The 18,722-nt window shown below is 48.6% G+C and overlaps 1 protein-coding gene across 1 annotated transcript in view; it reads right to left on the reverse strand.

Moving 5' to 3' along the window:
- ROPN1L (rhophilin associated tail protein 1 like) overlaps nucleotides 1-16,934 on the reverse strand; it is a 23,024-nt gene extending 6,090 nt beyond the window's left edge. The window contains exons 1-4 of the mRNA XM_032279101.1: nucleotides 15,972-16,934; nucleotides 15,676-15,847; nucleotides 10,013-10,136; nucleotides 8,051-8,212 (exon numbers count right to left, since the gene is read on the reverse strand). Of these exons, the coding sequence (XP_032134992.1) occupies nucleotides 8,051-8,212; nucleotides 10,013-10,136; nucleotides 15,676-15,806 (417 nt within the window). The 5' untranslated portion in view covers nucleotides 15,807-15,847; nucleotides 15,972-16,934. The remainder of the gene's footprint in view (nucleotides 1-8,050; nucleotides 8,213-10,012; nucleotides 10,137-15,675; nucleotides 15,848-15,971) is intronic.
- Nucleotides 16,935-18,722: the final 1,788 nt, after the last annotated feature.

Consider the following 18,722-nt stretch of genomic DNA (forward strand, 5'->3'; position numbering starts at 1 on the left):
TGGGATGGTGTACATGGGCGGGATGGTGTACACGGGGGGATGGTGTATATGGGTGGGATGGTGTACACGAGCAGGATAGTGTATACCACTGAGCCCCATGAGGTTGCTGAGGGGGGAAGAGAGCACATGGACACACCACACCACCAAGAGCTGGGGAGATGAGGGACCAGCATGGGGATGCAGAAAGGGTGGCCAGGAGGGAGTGAAGGAAAGCGTTCCCTGGTGGAGAGAGCAGTCTCCTGTGTCAAAGCACACAGGACAGGCCAGGAACGACAAGGACTGGCAGGAGGCACAGGATTTCCTCAGAGCCGGGTGCTGTGCTAGAGCCAGCTGATGGGAGCCAACTGTTAAGTTTCCAGCAGTTATGTGAGCTGGAGGACTTCACCTTGGCAGCCTGAACTCAGCAGCAGTGGGAGTATTTACACCACATCACTTGGCAAACATGACTGAGAACCAGGGCCTTCCCAGGCAGGCTGGAACCCCGCAGCCTGCTGGGTGGGGTGTGAGGGCAGGCTGCGGAGCTCCTGCTTACAGCAGCCTCGGGGCCCCGCATCCCTGGGGAGGCGCCTGCAGGGATGAATCCAGGCTGTGCTCCCAAGGGAAGCCAAGAAACAAACACAGCGGGGCCAGCACCAAGCACTGTCGCGGCGGGAGAGCTGCAAACGCAGGGAAAAGGCCTCCGAGGGCCAGGCCAGGCCTGTCTGGCTCCACAGCAGCTGTGTCGGGAATAAACCCCACATTCTCAGGGTCAGGAAAGGGCTCTGAGCCCGCTCCAGGCTGTGGGGCAGAACGAGCCTCTCCTACAGAACACCATGGTCAGAACAAGGCTGATAACGCAGCATGCTGCCCTCCTCTGGGAGTGAGAATAATGACAGTCACCTCGTGTGGTTACCGTGAGGAGCAGAGAGACACCTGGCCGAGGCCCAGAGGGCTCAGCAGTCACCCAAGGTCACCCAGCCAGGCCTGGAGCACAGCCAGTGGGTCTCTGAGCTCATGCCAGGGAATACTCTATTTTGTCATGCCTAGCAGTCACCAGGCAGACTCTGGGAGCCAGGCCTGGGGCAGAGACGTTGCCTATTTGGGGACTTAGACATTTGGCTGCAGGAGATGGAGCCCTGACCAGAACTGATCTCCCTGTCCCCAGTGGCCTGATGGGGCAGCTCCTCCCATTTCCAGCCCCTGCCCATGCTGGCAGTGCCAGTGGAGGCGTTGCTGAGGTGGGCACGGTTCGGGGTGAGTGCAGCCCCCAGGGCAATGCGATGCTCTCCCTAGGAAAAGCACAGAACCCACCCTGCGGAGCTGCAGGCACCTCTCCAGGACCACTGCACACATGGCTCCTCTGAGAGACTGTCCCCCCGAAAAGACTTGCTGAGGGTGGAGTCACGCATTTCACAATCCATGTTCCTTGCTTGAAACTTCCAAAGACATATTGTTATGCTGGGATTTGCGTTTACACCTGACACAAATGGAAGTCCGTCTCCACTGCGTGCAGAGCTGCAGGGCCTCAGGAAGGATGAGTCGGGAAGGAAGGAGTTGGCGTGGATGGAGCAGGCAGATGAGATCTGTGTAACGTACTGTTCCAAGGCTTCAGAGGAAGTGGTATTTCAGGAAAAATACATCAAAACACTCGAGCATCGCTGCCTCTGCAAAGGCGTGATGACACTACCCGTGTCAGTGTTTCTGACAATAATCTGCAGCAATTTTTATATCCAAAAGGATTCATAAGGCAACTTCTTTGATCTTGGGCTTGCAAGTTACATTTCTCACAATGTGTTTCTCAATTCCAAAGGCCTGTGGCTGGCATGGTCACTTGCACACCAGCCAAAAGACCCTCTCCTTGGCACGGCTGTCCCATGCTGCCCTCCTGCCTGTTGCTGATTGAGTCTCCCGTGTGCAATACATGCCGGGTAGAGGTGACTGGCAAGCTGCACTTAGTTTTCTGTTTTCGTTTTTATTTTGAGATGGATCTCACTCTTGTCACCCAGGCTGGAGTGCAGTGGTGCAATCTTGGCTCACTGCAATCTCCACCTCCTGGGTTCAAGCAATTCTCCTGCCTCAGCCTCCCCAGTAGCTGGGATTACAGGTGCCTGGCACTATGCCTGGCTAATTTTTGTTAGTAGAGACAGGGTTTCACCATGTTGGCCAGACTGGTCTCGATCTCCTGACCTCAGGTGATCCACCCGCCTCAGCCTCCCAAAGTGCTGAGATTACAGGTGTGAGCCACTGCGCCGGGCCAAGCACTTAGTTTTTAACCAAGTATTTCCACGTGACCCGTAATCTGAAAGTAGAATGGAGATGTGTGCAGATCACAGGCACGGAGGCACCTACTATTTTCTGGGCGTTTCTTGTGTGCCACCCCAGAGGGATTTTTCAGTTTCTGAATTACAGCTATTCTGATGACACGAGGCCCCTGAAGAACAGTCACCTCACGCCTCCCCAAGGGGCCCTCTCCGTGGGCATGGACACGAAAATAGGACCGTTTTACACAGAATCAGAACACAGGAAGTCCCCCTCCGCAGCATGGCTGCCTGTGCTGGGGGAGAGACTGGACTTCCAGTAAAGCCACGCTGCTAACCCAGCACTGTGTTTTCAAAAGCCTGAGGTGCCTTTTCATCAAATTCTATCATCCTCTAGAGTTTGCTAATTTTAAGTTGGGTTCTGGGGCTGACAGCAGGTGAGGGTGGGAGGCCCTGGATGGGAAGGAGCAGTCCACCCCGTGGCTGGGGTGTGATGCCCCTGTCCAGGACAGAAATGGAGAGGCCACAGCAGCCAGCATCAGTGGCCCATGGGACTCTCCAGCGGGCGGGGCAAGGTTGGTCAGTGGAGGCTCCTGCTTCTTTCCTGCAGAGGGAGGGATGTGAGCAATTGGGGAACTGGAGATGCGGCCAGGGGAGTCAGGAGCCTCAGTGGCTCCTTTGTCTTCAGGAACAGCTTCCTAAATGCGCCTGTGGCCTCAGGCTCCCACTGGGGGCAGGGAGGTTGGCTGGGCTGCAGGTGCTATGAGAAATTCTGTTGGCCTTTCTTGGACATCTCTGAGTGGGCTTTCAAGCCCTAGCTGGGGGAACCTGGAAGGAAAGCGGCAGCGAGTGGTAAGCAAGACGCAGCCTCTGTCACCGGAGCAGGCGCCATCGCGTCAGGCCAGCAGGTACCGCGATGGGTCAGCCACCAAATCCGACACAGTAGCACAGCTGGATGGGGTGACGTGCTGAGAACTCTGGAGTGAGTGTTGTCAGCGGAGGCCGGGGCCGAATGCTGTCCAGGGTATGAATCACTTTAGGACACAAAATGATGTTGATGATCGTCCCGAGGAGTTGTTATTCTCCAAGACAGTAAATCTCAGGCGTTAACTTGAAAAAGGTGGTCCTAACCTGTGGGCTGCACACTCCCTGGGCTACGGAACCACTAGGAGGGGTCCTCCCTCTCCACACTTCCAAGTCACCTGCTGTGACTCGGCCTCTTCCCGCCTTGGGGCGCCAGCCTGCATTCCGGCAAACAGTGCCTTCCTCAAAGGGCTGTTGAGAAGATTCCAGAGAATACACACACAGGGCTCTGCGCACTCCCGCACACAGGAAAACACTAGAAATCATGCCCACTGCACGCACCCTGTTCAGATGGAAAGCTACCTTAGACACGTGTGCATCTGCGGTTATAAATGAAAAGAGAGGCTCCTGTGATTAATAAAGTTCAAATGCATTTAAAAGCCTGACTGAAGTCATCGTTATTTGTTTTGATCAAGATGGACCATCAGTGTGAGTTTGGTGGTGAAAGACCTGGTTCACAATTTCCTTATGTTAAAAAAAGATCCCCACGCTTAAAAAACAAAACAAAACGTTTTCATCCACAGCTTTAATGCTCAGGATCATTAATGGCATTGCAGAAATGGAAAGATAAAAGTCAGCCAGGCTCTGTGTCTTGCACCTATAAATCCCAGAACTTTGAGAGGCCAAGACCAGAGGATTGCTTGAGCTCAGGCAGCCTGGGAAACATGGCGGGATCCTTGTCTCTACAAAAAATGAAAAATTAGCTGGTTGTGGTGCTGAATGCCTGTAATCCCAGTGACTTGGGAGGTGGGAAGGTCGCTTGAATACAGGCGGCGGAGGCTGCAATGAGCTATGACCATGCCACTGCCCTCCAGCCTGGGTGACAGAACGAGACCCGGTCTCTTAAAAAAAAAATTAGTAAAACAAAAGTCACAACATGCACATCAAGACATTGAGAAAGAGGACAGGGGTCTTTTAACACCCAGATGGCAATTTAACATCCTTATTCACCTGCCTGGGGCAGCTGCTTTGGATGTAATAACTAGACCAGTGTTCAGGCCTCCAAGGGTACAACAGGACATCGGCCCCAAGAATCTGGGGATGTTTGCCCACCTTGTTCACTCCAGAACCTTCAGCACTTAGAACAGGGCCTAGCGCAAAGTAATCCACAGTAAACATTTGTGGAATGAATGAATGATACGTATGACTCAGAAATTAAAGCGGAGGTTTCCAGTCTTTTTAGAGATCGTCAACTCAATGAGTTTGACTAGAGTTATTTCTAAGAGAAATGTAACAGCACAGAGAGCACATCTGCCACCAGCCACGCCCACGCCATGGACTCAGGGAGCAGGAATGACATCTATCCCACTCACACAGGCAGTGGCTAGACACCAATCATACAGCATCCTATGAGAATAAACTTCTGCAGGCACTAATCCACTACAAATTTCTTCTCGTCGCACTTCACTTCTTTATTTCCTCCTTTGTGAAGGTGTTTTTTAAAAGCATAAAAATGAACGCTTATGATGCCAAACAACGTGAAGAACCCCCTCCTGGAATTCACAGCTTTATGTTCTTAGCGCACCTCCAAGCTACCTGGGGCCAGCACGGTCAACGACACACATGTCCACACCAGGGCCTGGCGGGTCCAAGCACCTCCTGTCTACCTGGCGCACCCCGAGGCGGGTGTTTGCACTCATGCTGAGCACTCTGTGGGCTGAGGGAGCCAGGGCAAAGCAGGCATCCCTGGCAGCTGACACGAACCCCAGACGACCACATGCTCCTCTGAGGGAGGAGATACCCGTTTTCACACTTGAACCTGATCCTGAGTCCAGAGCCGCATGGGACCAGAGCAGAGGGTGGCTGTTGCTTTCTACAACCAGCAGGGGCCTCCAGCACCTATGGAAGGAGTCAAGGGCAAGCCTGGAGCCCTGCTGCCAGCGGCGGCTCAAATTAGGAGATAGGCAGGAACCTGCAGTGACCCACGGCACACTTCCTGCGTAAATGTATTCCCCGTGGGTAAAGGAACGTATGATAGGAAGAAAACAAAAGAATGTGTGCTGTCTGTGATGTCTCTTCCCCAGGAGTCAGTTGAGATGGTGAGGCTCTATCCTTAATGCAATGTCTCCATCTAGTGTCACACACTCTACAGGGACAACAGGCCTTATTTTCCAAATCAGATTTGATTTTGTTTTAAATCTAGTTCTTAATTTTCACAATTACGAAGGTGAAAATTATAAAGATGGATCCAAAAACATGAATTACTCTACGTTCTCACCATTGTTAAATCAAACTTTTACAACTAAGCTTAGAGGCAGAAACCACCAACATTAATTCAAATACTACATTCAATTATATATTAAGATATTGATTTCAGCACTGGGCGTGGTAGCTCATGTCTGTAATCCCAGCACTTTGGGAGGCTGAGGCAGGTGGATCACCTGAGGTCAGGAGTTCGAGACCAGCCTGGCCAACACACAGAAACCCTGTCTCTACTAAAAATACAAAAAATTAGCCAGGCACGGTGGTGCATGCCTGTAATCCCAGCTACTTGGGAGGCTGAGGCATGAGAATCACTTGAACCCAGGAGGTGGAGGTTGCAGTGAGCCCAAATCGCACCACTGCACTACAGCGTGGGCAACAGAGCAAGACTCTGTTAAATTATATATGTTTATATATTATGTTTCAGGCTGGGCACGGTGGCTTATACCTGTAATCTGTAATCCCAGCACTTTGGGAGATAGATCACCTGAGGTCAAGAGTTCAAGACCAGCCAAGCCAACATGGTGAAACCCCATCTCTACTAAAAATACAAGAATTAGCTGAGCATGGTGGTGCATGCCTGTAATCTCAGCTACTCAGGAGGCTGAGGCAGGAGAATCACTTGAACCTGGGAGGTTGCAGTGAGCTGAGATTGTACCACTGCACTCCAGCCTGGGTGACAGACTGAGTGAGACTCTATCTCAAAAATACATAGCTAGATACAAATATAGATAGATAGATAGACAGACAGGTTTCAAAGGGTTCCAGATGAACAAAGTGACATAAAAATGTCTCCAACAACAAAACACATTTGCCTTAGTCTATCCTGATAGTACCCCCCTCCAGACACTCCCCTGGTGCCATCTGCACCTGTCCTTGCTACTGGAGGGTACCCAGGCTGCCAGCATCCAGGCCTTGGCTAAGACCGGGGCTGACGGGAAGCACCTCCACTACCTTTGGGCAGTTACACAACAAAACTCCTGCTCACTCTGCAGCCACGCCTCACCCGACTCCCTGAGGGCACGGAGCTTCCCACTGGGGCCCTCCGCTGGTGAACTGCGCTACACTGGATGTGATGTGGCGGAGGAAGGGAATGAACCACGAGGCCTGTGATGCCACAGATAAATACATCTAGTAATATCATTTAGAATGAAAAATTCAGAAAATTACAACACAGTTGTCTTTTCATCAAGTCAAAACCAACTAAAATTCCACAATGTACTCTTGGGGGACACAGAAACCTGTGTTTAGGAGGCCAGGGAACAGGAAGCAGGAGCTTCGGAAATGTCGTGGCTTCAGGCCACCGGGCAGGGGGATGGGATGTGGGAGAGGACACAGGTGGTTGGAAGTGACTGCTGGTGTTTTCGTGACCACCCTGGGCAGGTTTGCGGGTATTTACCATCACCCGTTTCAAGTCATTCATTCCAATTAAAATGGAATGAAAGAAGTCTATGCATGAACCAGAGCTGAGTGTGGGCTGTGAAGCAAGGACCACGGCACACCCAGTTATGCTCGCAGGGCCACAGATTGAAGAGAAGGAGTAAAAGAAAAGTGTTCGTCTATGTAGTCAAGGGAGTCGGTGCTCCTTCCTCTGCCTCCTTTCTTCATAAGCTTAGCATGGCTGATGCCAGGTTACTCTTCCTTCACTCAACCACGTCTCACAGCAAGACTATAGCTGAGAACTCTGATGCTGGGTTTGCAAAGGAAGTCCTGCCGACAGCGTCCCAGCTCCAACCTCTCCCTTCTCACCCTGACCTCCCAGGCTCACCTCGTCACCTGGAGGATCGTGTCTTATTCCTAAATCTCTTGGCTTATACTAGAACATCAGAAAAGTTGCGCTGTATCTATTAGTTATTAATAATAGATTTCTAAGGCCGGGTGTGGGTGGCTCACGCCTGTAATCCCAGCACTTTGGGAGGCCGAGGCGGGTGGATCACCTGAGGTTGGGAGTTCGAGACCAGCCTGACCAACAGCAAGAAACCGTCTCCACTAAAAATACAAAATTAGCTGGGCGTGGTGATGTGTGTCTGTAATCCCAGCTACTTGGGAGACTGAGGCAGGAGAATTCCTTGAACCCGGGATGTGGAGGTTGCAGTGAGCAGAGACCGCACCACTGCACTCCAGCCTGGTCAACAAGAGCGAAACTTTGTCTCAAAAAAATAAATAAATACAATAAAAGTAATAGATTTCAATTAAAGTAGAAAATAAGTGTATGCCTCTTTCCACAGATGAGCAAAACAGGTAACAGTTTACAAAATGATTTGTAGTTTTAAAAAGACATTGATGCATTTTCTTCTAAAACCTAAATATATTTTAATAGTATCCAAATCTTTCATCTACTATTAACTTTTAAATTGAGGTATTCATTAGTAACGTCTGTAAACTAAAATAACTATAAGCCTGAAAATATTAATATAATAGGCCTCTGGGGGGAAAAATGCTTTTCTAAGACAAAGATACTAACGTGTTCCCTTTAGCTACTAAAACTAAATTTCAGAATTACTAATAAGCTGTATACAGGTACGTACCCCACCAAGCATGCTACATCCAAGTGCCAAGAATTTTATCCACTTGATTTTGTTATCACAAGGATCCAGTTGTAACAGCGCTTTGAACTTTTCCTTCGGCAGGCACAAATTCTTCCACTTCTGCTCCAGATCGGTTAGTCCCACGTATTTCTTGTGGTGGCACTGTTTAGAAAACACAGTATGACACAATGTAGGTACGTTTTAAAACCTGGGAAGCAATTGAACGCTCGTGAATACTTCAGCATACACCAAGTAACCCATCCCACGCCGTTGAAAGATGAACTCCAAACTCATGGCAGTGGGTTGTGTCGGCCCTGGGGAGTGGGGCGGAGAAGGTGGCGAGCGGCAACCTTTTATTTCTATTTTTTTTTTTTTTTTTGGAGACGGAGTTTCGCTCTTGTTACCCAGGCTGGAGTGCAATGGCGCGATCTCGGCTCACCGCAACCTCCGCCTTCTGGGTTCAGGCAATTCTCCTGCCTCAGCCTCCTGAGTAGCTGGGATTACAGGCACGCACCACCATGCCCAGCTAATTTTTTGTATTTTTAGTAGAGACGGGGTTTCACCATGTTGACCAGGATGGTCTCGATCTCTTGACCTCGTGATCCACCCGCCTCGGCCTCCCAAAGTGCTGGGATTACAGGCTTGAGCCACCGTGCCCGGCCCTTTTATTTCTTAAATGAAAAAAGGACGGTGAAGCGGATACGGCATCACGTCGTGACTTAATGAAATAGGCATACAGATACTGGGTATATGGTACTGTACCGTCTGAAATGCTTCACAATAAAAAATAAACCTTAGTAAGTAAAAACACTTTAAAAATACAGCCCCTAAACACATTAACAGTTAGATAGGATAAATCTTAAAACTGAAAATAAATGTATTCCTTTTTTTTTTTTTTTTTTTTTTTTTTGAGACAGTCTCTTTCTGTTGTCTGGGCTGGAGTGCAATAGTGTGATCTAGGCTCACTGCAATATCCACCTCCCAAGATTAAGAAATTCTCCCCCCTCAGCCTCCTGAGTAGCTGGGATTACAGTGGCTCAGCATCACACACTGCTAAGTTTTGTATTTTTATTGAAGACCGTGCACAGCCTTCCTTCTATTTTAAACAATCTATCAAGACTGATAACTTCTGCACTCTGCTAGCGGTATCTTGGGTGAAAAGGCAAGATACCGCTAGCAGAGTGCAGAAGTTATCAGTCTTGCACTGATAACTTCAGCGTGTCTTTTCCCAAGCTACACCATTCAAAAGTTATTTGTTTTCCTTAAGGTAGCCATGGAAAAATCCTAGTTTCAAAATTCAGCGTATCCTATGTAGAAGCACAGCACTTCACAACATAGAATGGGGATAAGTCAGTTTGAAAATCAAGGTTATGCCACTGGTGTTGCTTTTAGCAAAAGAACCAAGTCATGAGGAATGCCAAGCTTTGCTCCGTTACCCATGTCTCTAAAAACAGGATGAGGTGTGGGGCCAAGTGCAAGGCAGGAAGGGGGCCCAGGCTCTCCACAGAACTGGACACCAGAGGCCGATGCCCACAGCGGGCGCCAAAGGGCAGCCCTGCCTTTCAGATGGAGAAGGCAGAGGCTCACGCAGGCCCATACATGGCTTTCACAAATACACACCTGGAGAACAGACTGGAAACCCTCCAGGTTCTGGAAATTTGTATTTTTTGCCTAGCAGAATCTAGTGTCATCTAAACTTTGTATTTAAAAGAAATTATATGTCACTTGTCTAAAATCCACCCCTGGATAGTTACTTTGGGTTAAGCTAGAAAAAGACCTCGTGAACACAATGCATTTCCTCCTTGAATAAACCTTGATGATGCGTGGCAGAGAAGGCAGGGCTTCAGGGACCTCTGGAGGTTTTGAGATGCACCGCTGGGGTGGGTCACGCTCCGTGATCATGCACAGTGAACGGTAAGGAAAGCACAGGCTAGCTGCCTGAGGCCACAGACCCCCTCGTACCTGCTTGTGCAAAACTTTAAGGAGTCCTTGAGTCAGGCCCGTGTCTGTTTTCTGGGTTGCCGTGGGCATTTCCATCCTTTCCTTTACAGGAAGTGGGTCTCCTCTCGACAAGGCTGAAAAATATCTAATAAATAAAAGAGATCTCTGAAAGCTCATCAATACACAAACAGCAGCTATGCAATGCATTTCTTAACCCCTGAAAACAACGGTGATGAGGAAGGACCAGCATCCCGGGCTCGAGTCCTGGATCCTCCACTTAGCTCTTTGACTTATTAACCTTCCCTGCATGCCTTAGTTTCTCTGTTGGCCAAACGGATAACGAGAGTGCCTGTTGGCGGGTCCGGGAGCACTGTGTGTGTGAGCAGGGCTTGGCACAGTGGCTGCCACTCGCTCCTTCAAAGTGTGTTATTCTTCCCCAGCCCCCAACCCCCTGCCGCACTTCATAATCAGCTGGAACTCCATGTAGTGTTTTTTTTTTCTCCTAAAGCTTTTGAGACAGGGTCTCACTCCGTCACCTAGGCTAGAGTGCAGTGGCATAATCACGGCTCACTGCAAGCCTCGACCTCCCAGCCTCAAGGGATCCTCCCACCCAAGCCTCCTGAGTGGCTGGGACTACAGGCATGCACCACCACACCTGGCTAATGTTTTTCATTATTTCTTGTAGAGCTGGGGTCTTACTCCGTTGCCCATGCTGGTCTGGAAAGCCCAGCCTCAAGGGATCCTTGCGGCTTGGCCTCCCACAGTGCTAGGATTATAGGTGTGAGCCACTGTGCCCAGCCGTCATCCCACAACAGGTGGGTTTGGTCTTGCTGCTTTTTGAGGTGCTTGACTTTAAGCGTCTCTGCATATTTAACTCTGAGGCAGCCCGGGAACACACAGGCCACCTATTTCCACACTGGGAATGACAGGTGCTGGCCTGTCCCACCATTCCACTGTTCCTGCCTGGCATTTGTCCCCTTAATTGTTCCTTTCTGGGACACTGATATTGTTGCTGATGTTGGGGACAGAGTGGGGAACTATTGGGGCAGTAAGTCAAGAGGGAACCCACATCCAGCCTCCGGCTCGTGCTGGCATGGGTGCCAGGCAAGACCTTCTGAGAAACCCATGCCCCTTGGTATCTTTGCCAGAGGTGGCGATACTGAAGCCATCTCCTTTGGGGCCCTAATGACTTCAGCCTGACGAAAAGAGACAGCATGTCCAGGAAATGAACATGAAAGCATATGCCAGGGCCACAGGGCAGAGTTTAAAGCCACGAGTAGTCAGAAATTTCTCGTACAGATAAATATGGGTAAGTCGATATTTGATAGACTAAACTTCCTATCTCATCCTTTCTCTTTTTTTTTTTTTTTTACAAAGATGGAGTTTCACCATGTTGGCCAGGCTGGTCTTGAACTCCTGACCTCAGGTGATCCACCCACCGCACCCGGCTCGTCCTTTCTATTTACATCCTTCCAATTTGACTTTCTTTTCTTCTTGTAACAACTTCAGCTCCATTTTGTGGATTTGTTAAGGATTTGAAGGAAAGTTAAAATGATGGTGGCAGTGAGTGAGACAAACGTGGCCCTAAAGACCTAAAGGGTGCAGGCGAAGAGCGGGCACCTAGCCACATTCCTACTAATCAAGGTTTTCATCTGTTTCATGGGGGTAATTCCTCATAACTCAGGTAAGGAACCCAGGCTGGATGCAGCCTCTGGAGGCAGGGCTGTCAGGGGGGTACAATGCTCTCCCTCTTCCTCCCCTGCCAAGGCATTTGGCAATTTCTGGAGACTTTTTTTTTTTTTTTTTTTTTTTTTTTTTTGAGACACAGTCTTGCTCTGTGGCCCAGGCTGGAGTGCAGTGGCACCATCTCGGCTCATTGCAACCTCCACCTCCTGGGTTCAAGAGATTCTCCAGCCTCAGCCTTCTGAGTAGCTGGGATTACACATGTGCACCACCAAGCCCAGCTAATTTTTTGTATTTTAGTAGAGACAGGGTTTCACCATGTTGCCCCCAGGGTCATCTCAAACTCCTGAGCTCAGACAATCCACCCACCTCGGCCTCCCAAAGTGCTGGGATTACAGGCGTGAGCCACTGTGCCCGGCCTGGAAACATTTTTGTTTGTCACAACAGAGGGTGGATGGTACTCCAGGCATCCAGGGGGTGCAGGCCAGGATGCCCCTTCCTCCTGTGCCCACCCCAACGGTCAGTAGAGCCGAGGCTGGGAAAGTCTGCTTTTGAGGTGGGACCGACTAATATTACCCTCTGCCAGTTCCCGGAGGTGCACGCGAGCCAAAGCAGCCTCTATTACGTGACCGATTCTTGCGTTCATTGTCCTGTGTGAGGCACAACTGCGCAATGGTATCATAGGAACAGCCGACTCCCCTCACGGTGGAGTCCACAGGCTCCGGGGGAGGCTGGCTCATCTTTGATATCTGGCCACCTGAAAAGCTCCTTTGAAAAGAACCCTAACCTGAGGAAACAGGGATGCCTACTTGTTTGCTCCTTTTATTTTTTTTCCTTTTTTAGACAGGCTCTTGCTATGTCACCCCAGCTGGGGTACAGTATTGTGAACAGGGCTCACTGAAGCCTCCAACTCCTGGGCTCAAGCAATCCTCCTGCCTCAGCCTCCTGAATAGCTGGGACTACAGGCACGTACCACCACAGCTGGCTCATTTTATTTTTAGTACAGACAAGGTCTTGCGATGTTGCCCAGGCTGGTTTCGAACTCCTGAGCTCAAGCAATCTGCCCACCTCGTCCTCCCAAAATGCAGGGATTACAGGTGTGAGCCACGCGCTCGGCCCACTTGCTTGTTCTAAAGCAGTTATGTCTGTGGGTATCCTGGTTTCCTGTTTCGGTTTTGATGGGTTTTCTTCTTCTGTCTCCGCCCCCTTCTTCCTGTGCTGCTTCCTCTTCCTGGAATGCTCTCCACCCCACCTGAACCCCAATCTCTGTGCCCACAAAATCTCTCAAGGACCAAGTGACTCTTCGCTTAACTTTCACGACCCTTCATTTTTGCACTTACCAAGTCCCACCTTGAGTTACTTATGAACAGCTCTCCCTAACAGATTACATCCTGTGACAGCTGAAATGCATTTGAGCCTATTACAGACACACTGCTGAATGATTAACACCTGGGTTTTCTCCTAAACTCAAAAATTGATCTTGGCTAGCCACCGTGGCTCAAGCCCATCATCCCAGCACTTTGGGAGGCCAAGGCTGGAGGATCAAGGTCATGAGTTCGAGACCAGCCTGGTTCACATGGTGAAACCCCGTCTCTACTAAAAATACAAAAATTAGCCAGATGTGGTGGCAAGCACCTATAATCCCAGTTACTCAGGAGGCTGAGGCAGGAGAATCGCTTGAACCCAGAAGGTGGAGGTTGCAATGAGCTGTGATCTCGCTATTGCACCCCAGCCTGGGCAATGAGTGAAGCTCCATCTCAAAATAAATAAATAAATAGATAAACAAACAAACGAAGCAAAGCTTAAAACAACTGTCTCTAAGCTATTACTAAATACAATTTAATGTTCCAAGAAAAAGTTGATAAGTCTTGGAATTTTTTTGTAGACACAAGCTCTTATAAATCCTTTTATTTAAGTTTGAAAAACGGTTAAAACCAGAGGCTATGTTTCTTTAGCAAGAACCTTGAAAGAGTCTTTCAGAAACAATTGATAAAAGGGTTTCTCAGAAGGCAAGCACTGGATGGAGAAGCAGCTCAGCTGGTGGGTAAAATAACAGCCCCAAAGGTATCCAGGTCCAAGTCCCTGGAACCTGGAAATGTTACTTTTCATGGTAACAAGGATTTTGTAGACTGATTAAGGATCTTGGGTGGGAAAATTGCCCTGTACTATCTGGATAGTCACTGAATGCAATTACCAGTGTTCTTGGAAGAGGGAGGCAGAGGGAGATGTGAAGATGCTGGCCTTGAAAATGGAGGAAGGGGACATGAGCCAAGGAGTCTGGAATACAGCTCCAGAAGCCAGAAAAGGCAAGCAAATGAGCTAGGTTCTCCTGAGAGTCCAGCAAACAGCAAAGCCCTGCCAATGCTGGGATTCACATGGGGTGGCTGGCAAAATATTAGGGAAGTTATAGATTATAGTCTCAAACTTTTTGGAAGGCTGAAAGGTTTTAATGACAATGGGCTGAAGGCAGCCAGTTCATACATTAGAGTATTAAGTGATAGAGTAAAAAGATTAGGATAATAAAAGCTTCCCCAATTAAGTCCATGTACCCCACATTCCTTTGTCTCTACTGTGTTTATTCATGTAAACTGTGCTGGATGGTCCTCTACGGGGAGGTTGAAGGGGGATTACCTGTTAATGGTGTTTATTCTGGGCCCAGAATCAAGACCTTTTATCATCCGTAAAACCTCTCTTTTAACCATGTTAATTATCCACAATCATGTTGACTTAGAAGCTCCGTTATTAAATCTACACCGAATAAATGCAAGGAGGAACAGGGAGTGGTGGTCGGCTGGCTGCAATCTCCCTCTGAGAGCAGCCAATGACCATCCCTAGCCCACTCGACACTGTATTGTGTGTGCGTGAGTGCATTCATTCACCTGGTCACTGAGTCAGGATCTGCAGGACAGACCTCCACAGGTGGTGATCAGTGTCTCATGCCACCTTGATTTTAGCCTAGTGGAACTGATTTTGGACTTTTGGCCTCCAGAACTGCAGGAAAGTATGTCTGTGTTTTCAGCTGTCAAGTTTTGTGGTGATTTGTTACAGTGGAAGGAAATTAATTCACCTTGGTTATAGAATTCAAAGAAAGTCAGCAAAATTTCACCTTTTTTTCTTTTTCTTATTAAAAAAAAAATAGAGATGGGGTCTTCTATCAGCCCAGGCTGATCTCAAACTCTTGGGCTCAAGCAATCCTCCCAGCTTGACCTCCCAAAGTGCTGGGATTACAGGCATAAGCCGCCAAGCCCAGCCAAAATTTGACATGTTGATGACTAAAATATTTAAATTAAACTTACACCTATGTTGACTCTTGTCATCGTAAAAGTTTTTGTTTTACATCTGTTTATTGAAAAGGGGCAAAGAGCTCTCCTGTAAAACCAAGATTTATTTTAATGCCTCTAAGATCTGTTTACTTGTAACTCTGAGATTATGAATGTGTATTCCTGGAAAGGGTTGGAATGTTTGTGGCAAAAAAACTGTGAAGGTTCATTTGCTGGACAATTTACCATGAGCACTCCTTGGATGATGACCGCAGTACGACCTCGGCCATTCCGGTTCTAATAAATTTAACCAGCTCTGGGTATGCATAGCTCTGAGAGGATTCTCTGCAGATGAGGAACTTAGCTAAAAGAGTCCTCTTTGTAAAATCATTTCACAAAGTTATCGCAACCGCGCAATATTATAATATAGACACTTCTTGCGCAATGCAATTGCTTTGTTAAGTTTTAGTCTATCTTCATAAACACCACTTTTTAACAATTGAGTTGACATTACTTTGTAGGTAAGTGAGCATTTTACAGTAATTTCGGGTTTCATGGTCAATACATCGAAATGGTTCCTACATAGACACTCAGGTATAGATGTCACCAATGCTAAGGGGAAAATTTTGCCTGATACTCTAAGGACGCTGAGCGCCGCGTCGGGCCCCTGGTCCGGGAGAAGCTCTCTGGTTCTGTCTTGGACTCACAGACCGGACTGCTCCCCGGGCCGAGGGCGCTTACCCCGCGGACCACTGCAGCACGTCGGCCGGCTGGGTGCGGATGGCAGCCTTGGTGAACTGCTTCAGGATGTCCGGCAGCTCCGGGGGAATGTGGATCTGCTGAGCGCAGAACATGGTGTCCGGAAGCGGCATCGCTCTCCGCAGGCCGGACCAGGCTGGGGAATCGCGGCGCGCTGCGGGGAGGAAGGGCGGCCGTCGGCTCGGGCGCGGTGGAGCAGCTAGCAGCGCGGGGATCGTGGCCCGGGCCGCCCGCCCTCCCGCTCCTGAGGTTGGGGCCGGCTTCCCGGGTGCTCTTACCGGCTCCTCCGCGGGTTTCCTCGAGAAATGAGGACCAACTGCCTCCCCAGCTACACCCTAGACCCTGCAGATAGCGAGCTTGGGCCGCTGCTAGGGACGCGCTCGGTATCCAGGCAACCGGGACGCGCGCAGGCCCCGCCCCCGACACCGCGCACGCGCACACGGCCCTGAGCGAGGCGGGGCTGCCCCGGGTGGGATGGGGAGGTACTGGCGGGGTCCGGCTGGGAGCCCTCGCCGGTCTCCAGTGCTTCAGAGCCGCGGGAGCTGAGCGTCTCACCTAGGTAAGGGTCTTCGGATCTGTTTCCCGCCGCCGAATGTGAGCGGCGAACTCACAAAGGACTCCTTCCCCGTGCTCTGGCTACGTGAGGCTGAGGCGAGGGTACTCGGGCCTGCTAGGAGGGAAGCGGGTGAAGTGACGGGGCTGATCGCCCGGGCGGCGCGGGACCCGACTGCGCCCGAGGCCGCTTCTCCCAACGTCTCGGGCCTCGAACTGCCCACGTGCCTAAGCCGTCCCTTAGTGAATCTCAGTTCTTAAGTTAAAAAGCCACTTAGACAGTGGGCAGTTCCAGCTAAAACAATATCGTATTTCTTAAGATAGGGTGGTTGAGCCAATGTGACCGGCTCTAGGAGAAAATAAGTCACATCTCCTGTCAAAAGAGCTTTGAGTGGAAGGATAGGAGAAACCTCGAATTTGGTGGGTGCTGACCAAGGCACCATAACTTTGCTGTAGGGAGTGACCTGACTGGCTGCTGCAGTTGCCGTTAACAGCCACCGTATGCGTGAGACCCCCAGACCCACCACCTCTTGCTCACCTCCAAACAGGAAGATGGAGAAAACTACAGTGAGCTACTTCCAAGACGGGTCAATGGCAAGCCCTCTCTTCAAGGAAACTGGGGAAGTTGCCCGATTTTGATCGTTTCCGTTGGGTCCAAAATACACATATAAACATTTCTGAATTAACAGCATTGGCAAAAACTGAAAATACTTGTCAACAAGGAAATTGGGCCAGGCGCGGTGGCTCAGCCTGTGAATCCCAGCACTTTGGGAGGCCAAGGGGAGCAGATCGCCTGAGGTCAAGAGTTCTAGAACAGTCTGGCCAAAATGATGAAATCCCCGTCTCTACAAAAAATTAGCTGGGCATGGTGGCGCGTGCCTATAATCACAGCTGTTTGAGAGGCTGAGGCAGGAGAATAGCTTGAGCCCAGGAGGCGGAGGTTGCAGTGAGCAGAGACTGCGCCACTGCACTCCAGCCTGGGCGACAGAGCAAGACTCTGTCTCAAAAAAAAAAAAAAAAAGAGGAATCTTACACAGTGTTGAGGATGTTAATTAGTACCTTTAGGGGGCAATTTGACACTATAAAATTTTTTTATGATTGTGCAATATTACTTCTGGGAATTCATCCTACGTAAATACTATAAAAAGTAATATGTATGAAAACCTTTACTATACCATATAATTAAATGGGATAATTGTCTTCTGTAAAACAAATCATGGCCTGGCCACACAATGGTATGAAAAAAGACACCCATGATATATAAAGTGACAAAAAGCATCTTGTCGAACAATCTGTGCAGTATGACACATTTATGGTGATAAATGATTCTGTGAATGTGTGTCTGGAAGCATATAACTAAACTATAACAGCAGTTACCTATGGGAAATGAGACAGGGCTTTCAGGTTTTATTTTGGCCACATTATTTTGATTCTAAATTCATAATTTATTTACTAACTTAGCAATACTATTGAGTACCAAATATTTGCCAGGGAAGTGTTCTGGAAATACAGTAATAATTGTTAAAAAAAAAATAAAATCTTTGGAGCTTACATTCAAGTGGGTAAAATATGCAAATGTAAACAAAGGTAAACCATATGTTTAAAAGGACAAAAGAGAGCAGGGAGTACAAAATACAGCAGGGAGATGAGACAGGAATTCCCCACTAGCTGCAGCTTTCAATAAGCCTCAGTAAGAATGACACTTGAGGAAAAATGAGGAGGCTGAAGAGCCTGAATGAACATTTGGGTAGGGCAAATAGCAAGTGCAAAGACCCTAAGGCCTGACCTGTTTTGGAAGCAGGGAGGACAGCGGAAGCAGGGTGAACACAGAGGTGATGGGTCACAGAAGGAAGGAAAGGGGTGCCCCATGGTTTGCCCAGCTTTGAAGGCTATTGTGGACTTTGAGTTTGATGGTAGTCTATTGGAGAGTTCTGAGGATTGGTGTGATCTGACTTGGATCGCAAGGAGAACATTCTGGATTCAATGTTGAAAATGAATGGAAAAAAGCAAAGGCAGAGGCAGCAAGCTCAGGAGAAACAGCAATTGAGACTTCTTTATGTAATCTAGATGCAAGTCATTTATCAGAAATGTTTTGCAAATATTTTCTGCCATATTACAGCTTGTCTTTTTGTTCTCTTAATGGTATCTTTCAAAGAGAAGTTTTCAATTTTGATAAAGTACAAGTTATCGATTTTTCCATCTTGGATTGTGCTTTTGGTGTTGGATCTAAGAAATCTTTGCCTAACCCAAGGCTGAACATGTTTTCCTTGTTGTCTTCTAGAAATTATAGTTTTGGGTTTTATGTCTAGAACTATCCATTTCGACTTTAATCTTTGCATGCGTTAAGATATGGGTCAATTAATTTTTAATTTTGCATCTGATTACCCAATTATTCCAGCACCAGCTTTTCAAAACCTTTGCATCTTTGTCAAAAATCAGTTGTTCACATACATGCTGGGCTGTTTCTGGACTCTGTT

The sequence above is a fragment of the Sapajus apella genome, unplaced genomic scaffold (assembly GCF_009761245.1).
Source record: "Sapajus apella isolate SASKATOON/1434 unplaced genomic scaffold, GSC_monkey_1.0 scaffold11, whole genome shotgun sequence".
NCBI lineage: Eukaryota > Metazoa > Chordata > Mammalia > Primates > Cebidae > Sapajus > Sapajus apella.